Raw genomic sequence first — 24,125 nt, 5'->3', positions numbered from 1 at the left:
ATGAAATGAGAAGTATTTTGCATTAAAAATAGACACATCACCCTTTAACATTCTTTATAACTTTATATAATGTAATTCTCTTGTGGTTTAATAAATGTAAATAAAGTTATGTGTTGGAGAGTGAGTGATGAATATGGGAGGCAGTATAAGGTTCCTTTCACTGGGCCTAATTCAAGGTTGCTTGCAAAACAACATTTTCCTCTAATGGTTTAAACCGTGTACAGTGCAGGTGGGGCAGATGTAACGTGCAGAGAGTTAGATTTGGCTGAGGTGTGTTCAAACTGAAATCTAAATTGCAGTGTAAAAATAAAGCAGTCAGTATTTACTCTGCACAGAAACAATATAACCCACCCAAATCTAACTCTCTCTGCACATGTTATATCTGCCACACCTGCAGTGCACATGGTTTTGCCCATTAGAGGAAAATTTTATTTTGCAATCAACCTTGAATTAGGCCCACAATGTTGTATATACTCTAGAGAACACATATGAAATATCTTCCTTCTGTCATTTGTTTTCTTTTAGTGTTTTTAGTTCTCCTGGAGTGATATTACACGTATAGACTATGCCTATTGGTTTATTGATTTATACACTCCCCTCTTAAAGCTTTGTGTATACAGTATGATACTTGCCATTTGATCATTTGGCTGAGTAGCATGCATTTAAAACTTTACAATTTAAAAGTACTGTACATACTTTTCAGCCTCAATTTGCTTCATGAAGTACAATGACTTTTAACGTGTTTTTTATGGTGGCGCTGGCTTTTCCTGTCGCTGAGGTTGCATGGAGTAATTCTTTTGTCCTGGGTTTGTATAGCTAAACTATTTTCAGCAGTGTACTGTTTGATTTCCTTTTGCTATTTAACAAAGGGGGATCCTTGGGGCTGCTGTAGAGTTGAACACAAGTTGGTTTTGTGGACGGAACATGTATGTTTTGGGCCAGCACATACTCTGTAGTGAGCATACTCTGTAGTGAGCATAATTCAGTCACACTCCACTAGCAATAGAGTGTGTCAACTGAATTACAGGCTTGTGAATGAGCTCATTGATAATGATGACAGGTATCAAAAATGAAGTGGTCTGGCCACAGAGATGCATTTAACTGTGTATACTAGAGATGTGCACTTGAAATTTTTCGGGTTTTGTGTTTTGGTTTTGGGTTCGGTTCCGCAGCCGTGTTTTGGGTTCGACCGCGTTTTGGCAAAACCTCACCGAATTTTTTTTGTCGGATTCGGGTGTGTTTTGGATTCGGGTGTTTTTTTCAAAAAACACTAAAAAACAGCTTAAATCATAGAATTTGGGGGTCATTTTGATCCCAAAGTATTATTAACCTCAAAAACCATAATTTCCACTCATTTTCAGTCTATTCTGAACACCTCACACCTCACAATATTATTTTTAGTCCTAAAATTTGCACCGAGGTCGCTGGATGACTAAGCTAAGCGACCCTAGTGGCCGACACAAACACCTGGCCCATCTAGGAGTGGCACTGCAGTGTCACGCAGGATGGCCCTTCCAAAAAACACTCCCCAAACAGCACATGACGCAAAGAAAAAAAGAGGCGCAATGAGGTAGCTGTGTGAGTAAGATAAGCGACCCTAGTGGCCGACACAAACACCTGGCCCATCTAGGAGTGGCACTGCAGTGTCACGCAGGATGGCCCTTCAAAAAAATACTCCCCAAACAGCACATGACGCAAAGAAAAATTAAAGAAAAAAGAGGTGCAAGATGGAATTGTCCTTGGGCCCTCCCACCCACCCTTATGTTGTATAAACAGGACATGCACACTTTAACCAACCCATCATTTCAGTGACAGGGTCTGCCACATGACTGTGACTGAAATGACGGGTTGGTTTGGACCCCCACCAAAAAAGAAGCAATTAATCTCTCCTTGCACAAACTGGCTCTACAGAGGTAAGATGTCCACCTCATCATCATTCTCCGATATATCACCGTGTACATCCCCCTCCTCACAGATTATCAATTCGTCCCCACTGGAATCCACCATCTCAGCTCCCTGTGTACTTTGTGGAGGCAATTGCTGCTGGTCAATGTCTCCACGGAGGAATTGATTATAATTCATTTTAATGAACATCATCTTCTCCACATTTTCTGGAAGTAACCTCGTACGCCGATTGCTGACAAGGTGAGCGGCGGCACTAAACACTCTTTCGGAGTACACACTTGTGGGAGGGCAACTTAGGTAGAATAAAGCCAGTTTGTGCAAGGGCCTCCAAATTGCCTCTTTTTCCTGCCAGTATAAGTACGGACTGTCTGACGTGCCTACTTGGATGCGGTCACTCATATAATCCTCCACCATTCTTTCAATGGGGAGAGAATCATATGCAGTGCCAGTAGACGACATGTCCGTAATCGTTGTCAGGTCCTTCAGTCCGGACCAGATGTCAGCATCAGCAGTCGCTCCAGACTGCCCTGCATCACCGCCAGCGGGTGGGCTCGGAAATCTGAGCCTTTCCTCGCACCCCCAGTTGCGGGAGAATGTGAAGGAGGAGATGTTGACAGGTCGCGTTCCGCTTGACTTGACAATTTTCTCACCAGCAGGTCTTTGAACCCCAGCAGACTTGTGTGTGCCGGAAAGAGAGATCCAAGGTAGGTTTTAAATCTAGGATCGAGCATGGTGGCCAAAATGTAGTGCTCTGATTTCAATAGATTGACCACCCGTGAATCCTTGTTAAGCGAATTAAGGGCTCCATCCACAAGTCCCACATGCCTAGCGGAATCGCTCCGTGTTAGCTCCTCCTTCAATGTCTCCAGCTTCTTCTGCAAAAGCCTGATGAGGGGAATGACCTGACTCAGGCTGGCAGTGTCTGAACTGACTTCACGTGTGGCAAGTTCAAAGGGCAGCAGAACCTTGCACAACGTTGAAATCATTCTCCACTGCGCTTGAGACAGGTGCATTCCACCTCCTATATCGTGCTCAATTGTATAGGCTTGAATGGCCTTTTGCTGCTCCTCCAACCTCTGAAGCATATATAGGGTTGAATTCCACCTCGTTACCACTTCTTGCTTCAGATGATGGCAGGGCAGGTTCAGGCGTTTTTGGTGTTGCTCCAGTCTTCTGTACGTGGTGCCTGTACGCCGAAAGTGTCCCGCAATTCTTCTGGCCACCGACAGCATCTCTTGCACGCCCCTCTCGTTTTTTAAATAATTCTGCACCACCAAATTCAAGGTATGTGCAAAACATGGGACGTGCTGGAATTTGCCCATATTTAATGCACACACAATATTGCTGGCGTTGTCCGATGCCACAAATCCACAGGAGAGTCCAATTGGGGTAAGCCATTCCGCGATGATCTTCCTCAGTTGCCGTAAGAGGTTTTCAGCTGTGTGCGTATTCTGGAAACCGGTGATACAAAGCGTAGCCTGCCTAGGAAAGAGTTGGCGTTTGCGAGATGCTGCTACTGGTGCCGCCGCTGCTGTTCTTGCGGCGGGAGTCCATACATCTACCCAGTGGGCTGTCACAGTCATATAGTCCTGACCCTGCCCTGCTCCACTTGTCCACATGTCCGTGGTTAAGTGGACATTGGGTACAACTGCATTTTTTAGGACACTGGTGAGTCTTTTTCTGACGTCAGTGTACATTCTCGGTATCGCCTGCCTAGAGAAGTGGAACCTAGATGGTATTTGGTAACGGGGGCACACTACCTCAAGAAATTGTCCAGTTCCCTGTGAACTAACGGCGGATACCGGACGCACGTCTAACACCAACATAGTTGTCAAGGCCTCAGTTATCCGCTTTGCAACAGGATGACTGCTGTGATATTTCATCTTCCTCGCAAAGGACTGTTGGACAGTCAATTGCTTGGTGGAAGTAGTAAAAGTGGGCTTACGACTTCCCCTCTGGGATGACCATCGACTCCCAGCAGCAACAACAGCAGCGCCAGCAGCAGTAGGCGTTACACGCAAGGATGCATCGGAGGAATCCCAGGCAGGAGAGGACTCGTCAGAATTGCCAGTGACATGGCCTGCAGGACTATTGGCATTCCTGGGGAAGGAGGAAATTGACACTGAGGGAGTTGGTGGGGTGGTTTGCGTGAGCTTGGTTACAAGAGGAAGGGATTTACTGGTCAGTGGACTGCTTCCGCTGTCGCCCAAAGTTTTTGAACTTGTCACTGACTTATTATGAATGCGCTGCAGGTGACGTATAAGGGAGGATGTTCCGAGGTGGTTAACGTCCTTACCCCTACTTATTACAGCTTGACAAAGGCAACACACGGCTTGACAAATGTTGTCCGCATTTCTGTTGAAATACTTCCACACCGAAGAGCTGATTTTTTGGGTCTTTTCACCAGGCATGTCAATGGCCATATTCCTCCCACGGACAACAGGTGTCTCCCCAGGTGCCTGACTTAAACAAACCACCTCACCATCAGAATCCTCCTTGTCAATTTCCTCCCCAGCGCCAGCAACACCCATATCCTCCTCATCCTGGTGTACTTCAACACTGACATCTTCAATCTGACTATCAGGAACTGGACTGCGGGTGCTCCTTCCAGCACTTGCAGGGGGCGTGCAAATGGTGGAAGGCGCATGCTCTTCACGTCCAGTGTTGGGAAGGTCAGGCATCGCAACCGACACAATTGGACTCTCCTTGTGGATTTGGGATTTCGAAGAAGGCACAGTTCTTTGCTGTGCTTTTGCCAGCTTGAGTCTTTTCATTTTTCTAGCGAGAGGCTGAGTGCTTCCATCCTCATGTGAAGCTGAACCACTAGCCATGAACATAGGCCAGGGCCTCAGCCGTTCCTTGCCACTCCGTGTGGTAAATGGCATATTGGCAAGTTTACGCTTCTCCTCCGACAATTTTATTTTAGATTTTTGAGTCCTTTTTTTACTGATATTTGGTGTTTAGGATTTTACATGCTCTGTTCTATGACATTGGGCATCGGCCTTGGCAGACGACGTTGCTGGCATTTCATCGTCTCGGCCATGACTAGTGGCAGCAGCTTCAGCACGAGGTGGAAGTCGATCTTGATCTTTCCCTATTTTTGGAACCTCAACATTTTTGTTCTCCATATTTTAATAGGCACAACTAAAAGGCACCTCAGGTAAACAATGGAGATGGATGGATACTAGTATACTTATGGATGACGAGCGACTGCCGACACAGAGGTAGCTACAGCCGTGGACTACCGTACTGTGTCTGCTGCTAATATAGACTGGATGATAATGAGATAAAATTAAAATATATATATATATCACACTAGTACTGCAGCCGGACAGGTATATATTATGTAATGACGGACCTGCTGGACACTGTCTGTCAGACTCAGCACTGCAGACTCCTAAAGTAAGCTACTAGTATCAAGAAGATAGAAAAAAAAAAACACGGGTAGGTGGTATACAATTATGGATGGACGAGCGACTGCCGACACAGAGGTAGCTACAGCCGTGGACTACCGTACTGTGTCTGCTGCTAATATAGACTGGATGATAATGAGATAAAATTAAAATATATATATATATCACACTAGTACTGCAGCCGGACAGGTATATATTATGTAATGACGGACCTGCTGGACACTGTCTGTCAGACTCAGCACTGCAGACTCCTAAAGTAAGCTACTAGTATCAAGAAGATAGAAAAAAAAAACCACGGGTAGGTGGTATACAATTATGGATGGACGAGCGACTGCCGACACAGAGGTAGCTACAGCCGTGGACTACCGTACTGTGTCTGCTGCTAATATAGACTGGATGATAATGAGATAAAATTAAAATATATATATATATATCACACTAGTACTGCAGCCGGACAGGTATATATTATGTAATGACGGACCTGCTGGACACTGTCTGTCAGACTCAGCACTGCAGACTCCTAAAGTAAGCTACTAGTATCAAGAAGATAGAAGAAAAAAAAAAGCCACGGGTAGGTGGTATACAATTATGGATGGACGAGCGACTGCCGACACAGAGGTAGCTACAGCCGTGGACTACCGTACTGTGTCTGCTGCTAATATAGACTGAAAGATAATGAGATAAAATTAAAATATATATATATATCACACTAGTACTGCAGCCGGACAGGTATATATTATGTAATAACGGACCTGCTGGACACTGTCTGTCAGCACTGCAGACTCCTAAAGTAAGCTACTAGTATCAAGAAGATAGAAAAAAAAAACACGGGTAGGTGGTATACAATTATGGATGGACGAGCGACTGCCGACACAGAGGTAGCTACAGCCGTGGACTACCGTACTGTGTCTGCTGCTAATATAGACTGGATGATAATGAGATAAAATTAAAATATATATATATATATATATATCACACTAGTACTGCAGCCGGACAGGTATATATTATGTAATGACGGACCTGCTGGACACTGTCTGTCAGCACTGTGCAGACTCCTAAAGTAAGCTACTAGTATCAAGAAGATAGAAGAAAAAAAAACCACGGGTAGGTGGTATACAATTATGGATGGACGAGCGACTGCCGACACAGAGGTAGCTACAGCCGTGGACTACCGTACTGTGTCTGCTGCTAATATAGACTGGATGATAATGAGATAAAATTAAAATATATATATATATCACACTAGTACTGCAGCCGGACAGGTATATATTATGTAATGACGGACCTGCTGGACACTGTCTGCAGAATGCGTTTATAAAAACACCACACGACGAGTGTTTAACTTTTTTCAGGCAGACAATCACAATATACTGGTGGTCAGCAGACAATCACAATACTGGTGGTCAGTGGTCACTGGTCAGTCACACTGGCAGTGGCACTCTGGCAGCAAAAGTGTGCACTGTACTTAAAATATGTACTCCTGCTATAACTGCTCCCCAGTCTCCCCCACAATTAAGCTGTGTGAGCAGTGAGCACTCAGCACAGTCAGATAATGATATACAGTATTACATATGATGCAGCACACTGGGCTGAGCACAGATATGGTATGTGACTGTGTCACACTGTGTATCGTTTTTTTTCAGGCAGAGAACGGATTAATTAAACTGGTGGTCACTGGTCACACTATCAGCAGCAAGTAGTACTCCTCCTAATAATATGCTCCCCAAAATTTGTGTCTCTCTCTAGTACTCTAGTCTAAACGGAGAGGACGCCAGCCACGTCCTCTCCCTATCAATCTCAATGCACGTGTGAAAATGGCGGCGACGCGCGGCTCCTTATATAGAATCCGAGTCTCGCGATAGAATACGAGCCTCGCGAGAATCCGACAGCGGGATGATGACGTTCGGGCGCGCTCGGGTTAACCGAGCAAGGTGGGAAGATCCGAGTCGCTCGGCCCCGTGTAAAAAAACCTGAAGTTCGGGCGGGTTCGGATTCCGAGGAACCGAACCCGCTCATCTCTAGTGTATACGCATGATTATCTAGATTTTGTTCTGTGCACTCATTGTAGGTTTAATTACTGGCAGCTTGTACATTCTCTGCCCCCATAGGCATATCTATAATGGGTGCAAGGTGCACCCATATAATTATATTTATCCCTACAGAATCATTGGGATGGACGGCACTGCAGTACAAAAATCACTGCAAACAATGGCCACAGCGGCAATTTTCCCAGTGATTTGCCCATGCACAATAGAGGTGTTCTCGGAAACAAGGCATGGGCGCCATGTTCCTGGAAACCAGCGCATGTGTGGTAGACTCTGTCATAAAGCCAGAGTCTTCTCATTGCCAGAGAGGAGGGTAGCAGACATGTATGCATACCACTGCTGGGATTAGATCACACATTAACATAAAATCACCAATTAAAAGTTTAATATAATGCCATCAACACCAGCATGCATAAAAAACAATATTAATTTAGGAATTAAACAGTAAGGAAAACCTCTTTTTGGAAAGCTCCTACATAAAAAACAAAGAAACCTCTACGGGTATGACAACTCCATTATTCATGTAAGCATACATGTAAGCATTTGGCTGTTTTGATTCTACATGGTGTCTGTGGGCCCTATAAGTACGAAGTTCCAAGGCTTCCGGTTGCACATTAAAGATACCTTTATATGTTTCTACATCAGCATGTTTATGTAAGCATTCAAGTGAGAATCATATTTTGCATCTATCAAACTCGACAGGGTGGATCCTGTGATAAATAAGAAGATCATTAGCCCACTTTCGGTTGTTCATCCTTGTGTATAAATTGTGTCTTGTTGGATTATATGGTGACACAGGCATTATTTTTTTCTCTTCCCATATGGTAAATCACCCGTGAGAAATTTGACAAGAATACCCATAGTGAAAGAAGGACATATATGTATGACTTTTTGTTTATAATATTCAAATTCAAACAACCTACACTGGAGCACTTGGGACTTTTCTTTTACGCATTCATATTTGTTATCAGGTTTGGTAACTCCTGATAGTTCTTATTAGCTGCTCCAATTCTTGCACAAAATTATACTACCCACTGTCTTTGCAAAGTGATAATGTCTTCAAGGAAAGCATATGGCATGTCTGAGTTTGTCGGACTTTACTGTTAAGCATCCTTATGACTGGAAATGAGGGATGGGTAAATAAGGGGCAATTAACATCAGACATATTAAATTAAAGGACATAGGGGTCTATTTACTAAGCCTTGGATGGAGTTAAAGTGGACAAAGATAAGGTACCAACCAATCCGCTCCTAATTCACATGTCACAGGCTGAGTTTGAAAATGACAGTTAGGAGCCAGTTCGCTGGTCCTTTATCTCCATCCAAGGCTTAGTAAATAGACCCCATTGTTATGTAATGTGCCTGAAACAGACTCACCAAGAGACATAGATATGTCTGTCATAAGCAGTTGCACTTGAGGTTGACTGAAGGAAAATACACATTGATGATGGTTGACAACACTATCTAGCCGACTCTGGCTGACAGTGGATTCACCTCTGCGTCTGATAGAGAGTTTGTCATTATTTGTGCATATATGATGACCTGGTTGTGTGAGTGTTTCTGGCATATACCTGAACATATGATGTAAACCTATTGCATATGCTACTAGTGCAGAGCGGGACACATCTTGCTGTTCATCCAACTTGGCTTATGTGCATGTGTGTTTTATTAATCACTGCATTTTACATTTGATTTATGCTGTTAAGATAGTGAGAAGCTGATGAGTTGAACTTCTTTAAGAGCTAAGATCTAACAGCCATGAGAAGATGTGTCACTAGTCATTGTTAGGAAGAGAATACAAGATTTCATTCCAAATAGAAATAAGATTGGGTTTGGAGTGAATGTGGGAGTTGAGCAGAGAGCATTTTCCCAACCAGTACCCAGAGTCTGGCCAACGCAGACAGGACCACCAAATGTGATCAAATGTACTCACCTCCCCACTACCCCAAATACAGGATGGGTCACGAGAAGAAAAGACTCTTAATGAGGTCAATCTTTAGATATTTGGTTGGTGCATTCTATAGTTATCACACAGGTGGAGGTCATCCCAGCAGTGCACTGGATATCAGATATGAATATGGTAACTAGGTGGTGGGAGCAGAAGCCAGCAATTGGTAGATTCGGATAATAAGCATGGGTCAAAGGTGACTTAAAAACAGTCCTTAATTGCATCTAATTATCAGTAATTTTGAGGAAAGGTACAATTCATTTAGACATGTGTAATCTAATTTTGCAATTATATGCAATTTAATCCTTGATTTTACATAAATTATGCAAATGCATAAAGGCTATTAACTCAAAAAGAAAACAGTGCAGAAACTTTCTTTCAAGCTTATAGCAGAAGTAGAGAGAGTGAGCGCAAATTAAGTGAATAGAAAAATCTTATTCAATATAAATACAGGTTGAGTATCCCATATCCGAATATTCCGAAATACGGAATATTCCGAAATACAGAATTTTTTGAGTGAGAGTGAGATAGTGAAACCTTTGTTTTCTGATGGCTCAATGTACACAAACTTTCTTTAATACACAAAGTTATTAAAAATATTGTATTAAATGACCTTCAGGCTGTGTGTATAAGGTGTATATTAGAGATGAGCGCCTGAAATTTTTCGGGTTTTGTGTTTTGGTTTTGGGTTCGGTTCCGCGGCCGTGTTTTGGGTTCGACCGCGTTTTGGCAAAACCTCACCGAATTTTTTTTGTCGGATTCGGGTGTGTTTTGGATTCGGGTGTTTTTTTCAAAAAACCCTAAAAAACAGCTTAAATCATAGAATTTGGGGGTAATTTTGATCCCAAAGTATTATTAACCTCAAAAAACATAATTTACACTCATTTTCAGCCTATTCTGAACACATCACACCTCACAATATTATTTTTAGTCCTAAAATTTGCACCGAGGTCGCTGTGTGAGTAAGATAAGCGACCCTAGTGGCCGACACAAACACCGGGCCCATCTAGGAGTGGCACTGCAGTGTCACGCAGGATGTCCCTTCCAAAAAACCCTCCCCAAACAGCACATGACGCAAAGAAAAAAAGAGGCGCAATGAGGTAGCTGACTGTGTGAGAAAGATAAGCGACCCTAGTGGCCGACACAAACACCGGGCCCATCTAGGAGTGGCACTGCAGTGTCACGCAGGATGTCCCTTCCAAAAAACCCTCCCCAATCAGCACATGATGCAAAGAAAAAGAAAAGAAAAAAGAGGTGCAAGATGGAATTATCCTTGGGCCCTCCCACCCACCCTTATGTTGTATAAACAAAACAGGACATGCACACTTTAACCAACCCATCATTTCAGTGACAGGGTCTGCCACACGACTGTGACTGATATGACGGGTTGGTTTGGACCCCCCCCAAAAAAGAAGCAATTAATCTCTCCTTGCACAAACTGGCTCTACAGAGGCAAGATGTCCACCTCATCTTCACCCTCCGATATATCACCGTGTACATCCCCCTCCTCACAGATTATCAATTCGTCCCCACTGGAATCCACCATCTCAGCTCCCTGTGTACTTTGTGGAGGCAATTGCTGCTGGTCAATGTCTCCGCGGAGGAATTGATTATAATTCATTTTAATGAACATCATCTTCTCCACATTTTCTGGATGTAACCTCGTACGCCGATTGCTGACAAGGTGAGCGGCGGCACTAAACACTCTTTCGGAGTACACACTTGTGGGAGGGCAACTTAGGTAGAATAAAGCCAGTTTGTGCAAGGGCCTCCAAATTGCCTCTTTTTCCTGCCAGTATAAGTACGGACTGTGTGACGTGCCTACTTGGATGCGGTCACTCATATAATCCTCCACCATTCTATCAATGTTGAGAGAATCATATGCAGTGACAGTAGACGACATGTCCGTAATCGTTGTCAGGTCCTTCAGTCCGGACCAGATGTCAGCATCAGCAGTCGCTCCAGACTGCCCTGCATCACCGCCAGCGGGTGGGCTCGGAATTCTGAGCCTTTTCCTCGCACCCCCAGTTGCGGGAGAATGTGAAGGAGGAGATGTTGACAGGTCGCGTTCCGCTTGACTTGACAATTTTGTCACCAGCAGGTCTTTCAACCCCAGCAGACCTGTGTCTGCCGGAAAGAGAGATCCAAGGTAGGCTTTAAATCTAGGATCGAGCACGGTGGCCAAAATGTAGTGCTCTGATTTCAACAGATTGACCACCCGTGAATCCTTGTTAAGCGAATTAAGGGCTGCATCCACAAGTCCCACATGCCTAGCGGAATCGCTCCGTGTTAGCTCCTTCTTCAATGCCTCCAGCTTCTTCTGCAAAAGCCTGATGAGGGGAATGACCTGACTCAGGCTGGCAGTGTCTGAACTGACTTCACGTGTGGCAAGTTCAAAGGGCATCAGAACCTTGCACAACGTTGAAATCATTCTCCACTGCACTTGAGACAGGTGCATTCCATCTCCTATATCGTGCTCAATTGTATAGGCTTGAATGGCCTTTTGCTGCTCCTCCAACCTCTGAAGCATATAGAGGGTTGAATTCCACCTCGTTACCACTTCTTGCTTCAGATGATGGCAGGGCAGGTTCAGTAGTTTTTGGTGGTGCTCCAGTCTTCTGTACGTGGTGCCTGTACGCCGAAAGTGTCCCGCAATTTTTCTGGCCACCGACAGCATCTCTTGCACGCCCCTGTCGTTTTTTTAAAAATTCTGCACCACCAAATTCAAGGTATGTGCAAAACATGGGACGTGCTGGAATTTGCCCATATTTAATGCACACACAATATTGCTGGCGTTGTCCGATGCCACAAATCCACAGGAGAGTCCAATTGGGGTAAGCCATTCCGCGATGATCTTCCTCAGTTGCCGTAAGAGGTTTTCAGCTGTGTGCGTATTCTGGAAAGCGGTGATACAAAGCGTAGCCTGCCTAGGAAAGAGTTGGCGTTTGCGAGATGCTGCTACTGGTGCCGCCGCTGCTGTTCTTGCGGCGGGAGTCCATACATCTACCCAGTGGGCTGTCACAGTCATATAGTCCTGACCCTGCCCTGCTCCACTTGTCCACATGTCCGTGGTTAAGTGGACATTGGGTACAACTGCATTTTTTAGGACACTGGTGAGTCTTTTTCTGACGTCCGTGTACATTCTCGGTATCGCCTGCCTAGAGAAGTGGAACCTAGATGGTATTTGGTAACGGGGGCACACTGCCTCAATAAATTGTCTAGTTCCCTGTGAACTAACGGCGGATACCGGACGCACGTCTAACACCAACATAGTTGTCAAGGACTCAGTTATCCGCTTTGCAGTAGGATGACTGCTGTGATATTTCATCTTCCTCGCAAAGGACTGTTGAACAGTCAATTGCTTACTGGAAGTAGTACAAGTGGGCTTACGACTTCCCCTCTGGGATGACCATCGACTCCCAGCGGCAACAACAGCAGCGCCAGCAGCAGTAGGCGTTACACGCAAGGATGCATCGGAGGAATCACAGGCAGGAGAGGACTCGTCAGACTTGCCAGTGACATGGCCTGCAGGACTATTGGCATTCCTGGGGAAGGAGGAAATTGACACTGAGGGAGTTGGTGGGGTGGTTTGCGTGAGCTTGGTTACAAGAGGAAGGGATTTACTGGTCAGTGGACTGCTTCCGCTGTCACCCAAAGTTTTTGAACTTGTCACTGACTTATTATGAATGCGCTGCAGGTGACGTATAAGGGAGGATGTTCCGAGGTGGTTAACGTCCTTACCCCTACTTATTACAGCTTGACAAAGGGAACACACGGCTTGACACCTGTTGTCCGCATTTCTGGTGAAATACCTCCACACCGAAGAGCTGATTTTTTTGGTATTTTCACCTGGCATGTCAACGGCCATATTCCTCCCACGGACAACAGGTGTCTCCCCGGGTGCCTGACTTAAACAAACCACCTCACCATCAGAATCCTCCTGGTCAATTTCCTCCCCAGCGCCAGCAACACCCATATCCTCCTCATCCTGGTGTACTTCAACACTGACATCTTCAATCTGACTATCAGGAACTGGACTGCGGGTGCTCCTTCCAGCACTTGCAGGGGGCATGCAAATAGTGGAAGGCGCATGCTCTTCACGTCCAGTGTTGGGAAGGTCAGGCATCGCAAACGACACAATTGGACTCTCCTTGTGGATTTGGGATTTCAAAGAACGCACAGTTCTTTGCGGTGCTTTTGCCAGCTTGAGTCTTTTCAGTTTTCTAGCGAGAGGCTGAGTGCTTCCATCCTCATGTGAAGCTGAACCACTAGCCATGAACATAGGCCAGGGCCTCAGCCGTTCCTTGCCACTCCGTGTGGTAAATGGCATATTGGCAAGTTTACGCTTCTCCTCCGACAATTTTATTTTAGGTTTTGGAGTCCTTTTTTTTCTGATATTTGGTGTTTTGGATTTGACATGCTCTGTACTATGACATTGGGCATCGGCCTTGGCAGACGACGTTGCTGGCATTTCATCGTCTCGGCCATGACTAGTGGCAGCAGCTTCAGCACGAGGTGGAAGTGGATCTTGATCTTTCCCTAATTTTGGAACCTCAACTTTTTTGTTCTCCATATTTTATAGGCAGAACTAAAAGGCACCTCAGGTAAACAATGGAGATGGATGGATTGGATACTAGTATACAATTATGGACGGACTGCCACGGTTAGGTGGTATAAAAAAACCACGGTTAGGTGGTATATATTATAATAATAATACAATTATGGATGGACGGACTGCCTGCCGACTGCCGACACAGAGGTAGCCACAGCCGTGAACTACCGCACTGTACACTGGTTGATAAAGAGATAGTAGTATACTCGTAACAACTAGTATGACACTATGACGACGGTATAAAGAAAGAAAAAAAATACCACAGTTAGGTGGTATATATTATAATAATAATACAATTATGGATGGACGGACTGCCTGCCGACTGCCGACACAGAGGTAGCCACAGCCGTGAACTACCGCACTGTACACTGGTTGATAAAGAGATAGTAGTATACTCGTAACAACTAGTATGACACTATGACGACGGTATAAAGAATGAAAAAAAAACCACGGTTAGGTGGTATATATTATAATAATAATACAATTATGGATGGACGGACTGCCTGCCGAGTGCCGACACAGAGGTAGCCACAGCCGTGAACTACCGCACTGTACACTGGTTGATAAAGAGATAGTAGTATACTCGTAACAACTAGTATGACACTATGACGACGGTATAAAGAAAGAAAAAAAAATACCACAGTTAGGTGGTATATATTATAATAATAATACAATTATGGATGGACGGACTGCCTGCCGACTGCCGACACAGAGGTAGCCACAGCCGTGAACTACCGCACTGTACACTGGTTGATAAAGAGATAGTAGTATACTCGTAACAACTAGTATGACACTATGACGACGGTATAAAGAATGAAAAAAAAAACCACGGTTAGGTGGTATATATTATAATAATAATACAATTATGGATGGACGGACTGCCTGCCGACTGCCGACACAGAGGTAGCCACAGCCGTGAACTACCGCACTGTACACTGGTTGATAAAGAGATAGTAGTATACTCGTAACAACTAGTATGACACTATGACGACGGTATAAAGAAAGAAAAAAAAATACCACAGTTAGGTGGTATATATTATAATAATAATACAATTATGGATGGACGGACTGCCTGCCGACTGCCGACACAGAGGTAGCCACAGCCGTGAACTACCGCACTGTACACTGGTTGATAAAGAGATAGTAGTATACTCGTAACAACTAGTATGACACTATGACGACGGTATAAAGAATGAAAAAAAAAACCACGGTTAGGTGGTATATATTATAATAATAATACAATTATGGATGGACGGACTGCCTGCCGACTGCCGACACAGAGGTAGCCACAGCCGTGAACTACCGCACTGTACACTGGTTGATAAAGAGATAGTAGTATACTCGTAACAACTAGTATGACACTATGACGACGGTATAAAGAAAGAAAAAAAAATACCACAGTTAGGTGGTATATATTATAATAATAATACAATTATGGATGGACGGACTGCCTGCCGACTGCCGACACAGAGGTAGCCACAGCCGTGAACTACCGCACTGTACACTGGTTGATAAAGAGATAGTAGTATACTCGTAACAACTAGTATGACACTATGACGACGGTATAAAGAAAGAAAAAAAAATACCACAGTTAGGTGGTATATATTATAATAATAATACAATTATGGATGGACGGACTGCCTGCCGAGTGCCGACACAGAGGTAGCCACAGCCGTGAACTACCGCACTGTACACTGGTTGATAAAGAGATAGTAGTATACTCGTAACAACTAGTATGACACTATGACGACGGTATAAAGAATGAAAAAAAAACCACGGTTAGGTGGTATATATTATAATAATAATACAATTATGGATGGACGGACTGCCTGCCGACTGCCGACACAGAGGTAGCCACAGCCGTGAACTACCGCACTGTACACTGGTTGATAAAGAGATAGTAGTATACTCGTAACAACTAGTATGACACTATGACGACGGTATAAAGAATGAAAAAAAAACCACGGTTAGGTGGTATATATTATAATAATAATACAATTATGGATGGACGGACTGCCTGCCGACTGCCGACACAGAGGTAGCCACAGCCGTGAACTACCGCACTGTACACTGGTTGATAAAGAGATAGTAGTATACTCGTAACAACTAGTATGACACTATGACGGTATAAAGAATGAAAAAAAAACCACGGTTAGGTGGTATATATTATAATAATAATACAATTATGGATGGACGGACTGCCTGCCGACTGCCGACACAGAGGTAGCCACAGCCGTGAACTACCGCACTGTACACTGGTTGATAAAGAGATAGTAGTATACTCGTAACAACTAGTATGACACTATGACGACGGTATAAAGAAAGAAAAAAAAATACCACGGTTAGGTGGTATATATTGTAATACAATTATGGATGGACGGACTGCCTGCCGAGTTCCGACTGCCGACACAGAGGTAGCCACAGCCGTGAACTACCGCACTGTACTGTGTCTGCTGCTAATATAGACTGGTTGATAAAGAGATAGTATACAATACATACAACAATATACTACTATACTGGTGGTCAGGCACTGGTCACCACTAGTCACACTGGCAGTGGCACTCCTGCAGCAAAAGTGTGCACTGTTTAATTTTAAATTAATATAATATTATGTACTCCTGGGGGCTCCTGCTATAACAACCTGCAGTGCTCCCCAGTCTCCCCCACAATTATTATAAGCTTTGCCTTTTATACATTGATGTGCAGCACACTGGGCTGAGCTGAGTGCACACAGACTGAGTCACACTGTGTGACTGGCTGCTGCTGTGTATCGTTTTTTTTCAGGCAGAGAACGGATATAGCAGAGAACGGATATATTATATTAAAATAAATAAAAGTTAACTAACAACAACTGCACTGGTCACTGTGGTAAACTCTGTCTGACTCTGCACAATCTCTCTCTCTCTTCTAATCTAATTTCTAATGGAGAGGACGCCAGCCACGTCCTCTCCCTATCAATCTCAATGCACGTGTGAAAATGGCGGCGACGCGCGGCTCCTTATATAGAATCCGAGTCTCGCGAGAATCCGACAGCGTCATGATGACGTTCGGGCGCGCTCGGGTTAACCGAGCAAGGCGGGAGGATCCGAGTCTGCTCGGACCCGTAAAAAAAACATGAAGTTCGTGCGGGTTCGGTTTCAGAGAAACCGAACCCGCTCATCTCTAGTGTATATGAAACATTAAATGTATTGTGGAAATGTACACACACTTTGTTTAATGCACAAAGTTATTAAAAATATTGGCTAAAATTATCTTCAGGCTGTGTGCATAAGGTGTATATAAAACATAAATGCATTCTGTACTTACACTTAGGTTCCATCGCCATGATATCTTGTAATGGTTTGCAATTATTCCAAAATATGGAAAAATCTGATATCCAAAATACTTCTGGTCCCAAGCATTTTGGATAAGGGATACTCAACCTATAAGAAGTTTTAAATTAAGATAAAGCAAACCAATAACAGTAATTTGAATTTGCATAAAGTAGTATGTGTGCATATGTCATCTATACCTACAAATAATATTGGGAAAAAAAGCAGGCATATAAAATCTCACAATATTTGATACAACTAGGGGGAAATGTAATAGGATGTGAGAGATTTTGTGAGAGCTCTGTTTTTTTAAGTGGCAATCATTTGGTTGATTATGCCATGTAAACAATTTCCACTATAAAAAAACAGGATTCTCACACCCTATTACATCCCCCCCCCCCCTCAAGTTACCAGCCCATCGAAATGACAGAACAACATGACAAGCATTAATGTCAGCGTCGGCGGTTGTGTGTACCCTTTAGAAGCAACACTTAAATGGCTCCATCGGGCACCATCAAGTGGCCGCCTGCGCGCAAAACACTTGAGTTCTCCCACAGAGGTGAGAAGCAGTGTTAGCCTTTTATTATATTGGATAATCAGATAAAGCCTCAGGGCCCTGTGAATCTCATATTCCTGCAGATCAACGTTAAAACATGAGTGAGTTCAGGGGTTAGTGGGGAATGGTGGGGACTGGAGCACTGGTGTCTATTCAAATCAGAGTTTTAATGGGGGAGGATTGCTACGTGGGTCCACTACTAATTGATTACAATTGGTACCTGTGAGTTATATTTGTGGTAATGTGTTATTTGGGGAGATGCACCCTAGAGATTATATGAGTAAGTATTAAGAGATCACAAGAGGATAAAAGGTACTTTCTTGTTGGGGCACACACCTGTAATACATAGTAGGTGAGTGCCCTACCAAGAGAGTACCTTTTTCTTCTTCAGGGTCCATGTTCCCCACAGGGTTAACCTTGGGGTATGCTTAGTGTAGGCCAGGATCAGGCACTGAACAGCAAAGCTTTTGAGCCTCCCAAGATGCACTGGGTCCCTCTCTCCTCATACCCTGCCCACAGCTCAGGCTCTTCAGTTTTTGTTTGGTGCCAGCAGGAGCTAATCACTGGTGAACAGTGGGGCTGCATGATGCATTGTTTTTATGGGTATTCTTGTTTTTACTTTTCACTTTTTAATGAGCAAGCAGCACTGGGCCAGCACAGCTGCTCCATCACCCCCACCGGCGTCGTGACACCAGCTATGTTTAGGTGATTTTAGTGGGACCCTGGCACCTTCCGCTAGCAGAGGCACACAGGGGCCGCCCTGACTCCTCTTTCTCTAACATGCTGGCTAAAATTGCTGACCATATTGTAACCCCATCTGTTGCTCCCCCTATGGGTCTCCCACAACCATTACTGCCTGTTTATCAGCCCATCCCTCCTCCCTGGTTGGACTTATTCTCTAACTCTATACATAGTCTGGCTACATTTCAATACATATTACAGGGCTAGGTGACACTGCCTACACCTACTGCCACTTAGCGTACTGTGCCATCTACACAGTCTATGCCACTCTCAGATTCTGAGGAATCTTCTGCTGTTCATTTCTCTGAAGCTATGAATGAGGCATTGAAAACTCCTAGTAAGACATTTACGGTTCTAAAAAGGCTGAGCTCCTTGTACAAAATGGGAAAATCCACCTACTGTGGATGCTCATGTGACACGTTTGATTAAAAATTCCATTCTTCTGATTCCAACAGCATCCTCCCTTAAGAACCTTCCAGATAGACAATTGGAAGCATATCTTAAATCTTTATATTCACTTACAGCTGCCACAGCCAGACCTGCCACAGCTTTGGCCTGGGTGGCTAAAGCCATTTGGCTTCGTTCCTGGAAGGCAGACTCTGACACTAAGAAGGCCCTTGAAGCACTTCCATACACAGTAGAATTTCTTTTTGTGCCAGAATTGAACAAAATTGTTAATAACCTGGCAACTTCTAAAACAGCTTGCCTGCCCTCAGTCTCCTCTATCCAGCCTCGGACTTTGTCCTTTCTGTCCTTTCACCCTCAGGGCAGGACCAGAGGTCAGTCCTTCCCTAGACAGTATCACCCCACAAAGGCTTCCAAGCCCAAACCCAAACAGGCCTAGACAGCTAGATGCCCAACTACCAAACCAGAGGATAAACCCTTTGCGTGACGGGGTGGGCCTGCCTCTGGGGTCTCCAGGGCGGGAGGCCGACTTCTTCAGTTCACCCATGCATGGTGTCAGATCACAACAGATGCCTGTGTTCAAGAAGTGGTCTCTCACGGGTATGCTCTCTCTTTCCTGAATCATCCTGCCAGACAATACTTTTATACCAGTCCACCAACAGACCTCGACCAGACCAAGGCACTGAATACAGTCATTCACTCTTTACTACAATAGATGTAATTATTCCTGTCCCTGTGTCTCAGCAGGGCCAAGGGTTCTATTCTACACTTTTTTTGGTTCAGATACCCAGTGGATCTCATCGCCCCATCCCAAATCTAAAGTTACTGAAAAAATACCTCAAAGAGCCCAGGTTTTCGAATGGAAACCCTTTGTTCCATTGTCCTGGTTATGCGGCCTGGGAACTTTATGGTCTCCGTGGATATACAGAATGCATACCTCCATGTACCTATAGCACCCTGTCATCAACAATATCTTTTGATGTCCTCTGTCAGCATTTCCAGTTCCAGGCACTACCCTTTTCATCTTTCCACAGCCCCCAGGGTGTTCACCAAACTAAAAGGCATGGATGGCTGCTCATCTTTGATGACAGGGAATATGTATACTCCCTTACCTGATTGATCTCCTTCTTCTGTCACATTTTCCAGAGGTCCTCCACCATCATCTCACAGTGACAATGTAATTTCTTCAGAGTCACAGCTGGCTGACCAACAAGTCATCTCTCATCCCATATCAGAGGAGCTCTACTGGATACTCAAGTGCAACGCATCTTTCTTCCTCCGGACAAGATTGCAGCACTACAATGGTGCAGCCTCTGCAGGTGGGGAGCTGTCATGGGCAGTGATTCCTTTCATGATTGCTGGTCCTCAAAAGAGAGAGATCTTCCAAAAAATGTCCTGGAACTTTGAGTAGTTTACCGGGCCCTTCAGAGGGCTCAGGAACTTTTTTGCGGTTCTCCCACGCAAGTACAGTTAGACAATGCCACGACAGTGGCTTATATTAATTGACAGGGAGGCACTCGCAGTGCTACAGTGGTGCAGGAACTAGCACGGATTCTTGCCTGGGCAGAAACCCATCTTCCAGTCATCTCTGCTAACCTCATCCGGGGTGTCCTCAACTGGGAAGTAGACTTCCTCAGTTGCCAAGATGTGCACGCTGGCGAGTGATCTCTACACCCTGATGTCTTTCAGCTTCTGGTGAATAAATGGGGTCTTCCAGATGTGGACCTCATTGCCTCCAGACACAACCACAAGGGACCCGTGTATGGGGCCAGGACACGAGATCCGGACACAGACTTCATGGACGCACTAACAGTCCCATGGAACTTTTGTCTGGCTTGTCTCTTCCCCCCCAGTGTCTCTTTTTTCCAGAGTACTATGTGAATTCAAAAAGGAAGTCAACAGGATCATCCAAGTTGCACCGGCATTGCCCAGGCACCAATGGTTCACAGATCTCCAGTGTCTCTCCATAGATGTGCACTTCCCCCTTTGTCTTCAGCCAGATCTGTTATCACAGGGTCCCTGTCTACACCCGGACCTAGCTTGCTTGTCTTTGATGGCGTGGCTCTTGAGTGATTAAGGGATAAAGGGTTTTCCACTGCGGTTATTCAAACCATGCTTCATACTCGCAAACTGGCATCAGCTCCATTTATTACCGTGTCTGGCACTCTTACTTTCAGCGGTGTGCTCATCGCCACTATGATACTCTGGTATTTTGGGTTCCTAGACTTCTAGCATTTCGACAAGCAGGCCTTACCGTGGGTCTCTGCTCTGTCCATCTGGTTTCAGAAAGACTTGCTCTTTTGCCAGATATATGTACCTTCTTGCAGGGGGTACTCCGGATTCAACCTTCCTTTGTTCCTCTAGTTGCTACTTGGGATTTGTCCTTGGTTCTTCGGGCCTTGCAACAGCCTCCCTTTGAACCACTGGATACTGTTGACTTCAAATGGTTGACCTCAAAGACTCTCTTCCTCTTGGTCTTTGCCTCAGCTGGATGAGTTTCCGACTTGGGGGCATTCTCCTGTAGTTCCCCTTTTTGATTTTTCATCATGATTCCTTATTCGTTCTCTATGGCTTCCACAAGCAGGGTTGGCCAGCCAATAAACAAATGTCGGCATGTTGGATCCAGATGACCACCTCACAGGCTTACAGGCAGGCTGATCTTTCCGTTCCAAGTACAGTCTCTGCTCGCTCTGTGGGTCCTTCGTGGGCAGCCCACCATGGCGCGTCTGGTGAACAACTATGCAAGTCCGCTACGTGGTCTTCTGCCCACACATTTCTTAGATTCTATGCTTTTGATACATTTGCCTCTTAGGATGCATCCTTTGGCTGCAATGCCCTCCTTTCAGCTTAGGAGCCTTCCCTCCCTATTACAACTGATTTTGGACATTCCCAAGTTTAGACCTATGGAGAACATGGACCCTGAAGGAAAAAGTAAGAGTCATGGTTAAACATACCCTCATTAACTCTTTTACTTTGAGGTCCATGGGATCCACAGGGCGCCCATCCTAGCTTGAATGGGTTACTCTTCTCGGTCACCAGTTCCCTTCTCCTACCAGTGAGAGTGTGTTTCCTGTGTGTACCCTTCTTCCTTCTCTCCTCTCCAGCTCCTGCTTTGGGCGTGTTAACTTAAACTAAAGAGCCAAAGCTGTGGACGGGTTATGAGGGGTCCTGGGAGGCTTAAAAGCTATGCTGTTTGGTGCTTGATCCTGGTCTCCACCAAGCATACCCCAAGGTTAACCCTGTGGATCCATGGACCTCGAAGAAAAGAGTTAACGAGGGTACGTTTTACCATAACACTAATTTTTTCTGTTGTGTTCTCAATGTTAAAACATGACTTAAGTTAATGTCTTTTGATGAGGCTCAACAGAAACTATCTCATATGTACATTGCATGGAAAAACAAAACAGTATCTGTTGTAGATCCAATTATGTATGTATACAATTATCAAACTGGTCTCAAGGGAAACTATTTGTTTCATAAACCTTAATATAAACCGCAGGCTATAATATCGTGATCACTCAATGTAGTAGCTTTGTTGCGGATGAGTTGTTCTTAGTGTGACAAATGCAACTGAAAATGCTGTGAAAGGAAAAACATAAATTTGTGTCTACGCTGTATGGAGATCCCAGCATATATATGGACACATGTGTTGTAGACTGGAGCCGTGCATGCACTGTATCGTGTGTACGCTGTATGGAGATCCCAGCGTATGTGGACACACATGCTGCAGACTAGAGCCACAGCTGCAGCTTTGCTGTCGGTACACAGAAGCCAAGCTTATTAGTTCAGTGCACCATGGACCACTGGCAGCCAGCAGCAGTTGGATACGGTCCCCTGAGACCAGAGATCGCTGCTGCTGCTGATCAGTGAACCATCTGGAAAGACTCTAACGCGTTTCTTGGCCACATCCACTGGGCCATTTCTTCAGAATGAATTCTGGGCCATTTCTTCAGAATTAATTTATGTAGATTCAAATTACTACTATTGGTTTGTTTTTATTTAAATTTTAAAACTTTTAATTTATATTGAATAACATTTTGTTATTCACTCCATTTGTGCTAACTCTCACTGCATTTGCTATATTTCTGAATTGTGAGAGATCAGCAGCTGGACTAGCATTTTTGCAAGAATCGTCTTGTTCTTTTTTTTATTTCAAGCTTGTTAACAGTACTTTTTATCTTCATGTTATCTTGTATTTATATTTTAATAAATACAGTAATGTATATTCTTTATTTACTTACATTTTCAATACCTTTATTTTTTTTCTAGAACGACATGGTCTAAAAGAGCTAAAAAAGGTGAATGACTTGCGTAATAAAATAATCTGTTGTTTAAAAGAACACTTAGCTTCAGATGACCAAAACAAAGGACACAAACAAGACATTTCAGCAGTATTAAGCCTTCTTACAGATCTACGTGCTCTGTGTACATTGGGACTGCAACGTATATTTTACCTGAAGCTCGAAGATTTGGTTCCACCACCTCCTATGATTGACAAGCTGTTTCTGGACACATTGCCCTACTGAAGCTAGTGAACCAGTACCATCCATATAATATTATGTTCTTGAGAAAGACACCACCAACAAAAAGAGAATTAGTTGTCTTAAAATATAATTATATTTTAAAACCAATGAGTTAAGGATTTCTGTTATTTTACCATTTATATCAGAGGTTCTCAAACTCGGTCCTCGTGGGCCCACACAGTGCATGTTTTGCAGGTAACCCAGCAGGTGCACAGGTGTATTAATTACTCACTGACACATTTTAAAAGGTCCACAGGTGGAGCTAATTATTTCACTTGCGATTCTGTGAGGAGACCTGCAAAACATGCACTGTGTGGGCCCACGAGGACCAAGTTTGAGAACCTCTGATTTATATAAAGCAATTTGAGAATGCAAATTATTTTATTGCATAATGTTACTTTGCGGACTCATTACCTTTATTATATAGAACTTTCAGTGACGTCCGCTGCTACTTCCGATTCTTCAGTTGTTTGTTTTCAGCCAAAAACTGAAAATACCTTCTAAAATCACTTCCTTTCACTATACACACACTTTCCCGCCTTGTTCCGCGGTCTCCTTACCACACAAGTCATGGACACACCTCTAGACTCAGGTTCCCTCCTATTGGTCTTAACCCTTTGATTGATGCAGTGATGTGGAAGGGCGGGTCTCCCGAGGACAACAAAAC

The 24,125-nt window shown here is 44.2% G+C and overlaps 1 protein-coding gene across 2 annotated transcripts in view; it reads left to right on the top strand.

The window, feature by feature from the left end:
* Positions 1-23,679, top strand: part of NR4A3 (nuclear receptor subfamily 4 group A member 3) — a 112,132-nt gene extending 88,453 nt beyond the window's left edge. For both annotated transcript variants that reach the window (XM_063922656.1, XM_063922657.1), the window contains exon 8: positions 23,205-23,679. In XM_063922656.1, the coding sequence (XP_063778726.1) occupies positions 23,205-23,461 (257 nt within the window). In that variant the 3' untranslated portion in view covers positions 23,462-23,679. The remainder of the gene's footprint in view (positions 1-23,204) is intronic.
* The last annotated feature ends 446 nt before the right edge of the window (positions 23,680-24,125 follow it).

The sequence above is a fragment of the Pseudophryne corroboree genome, chromosome 5, assembly GCF_028390025.1.
Source record: "Pseudophryne corroboree isolate aPseCor3 chromosome 5, aPseCor3.hap2, whole genome shotgun sequence".
NCBI classification, from domain to species: domain Eukaryota; kingdom Metazoa; phylum Chordata; class Amphibia; order Anura; family Myobatrachidae; genus Pseudophryne; species Pseudophryne corroboree.
This window is presented reverse-complemented; position numbering and strand designations above follow the sequence as displayed.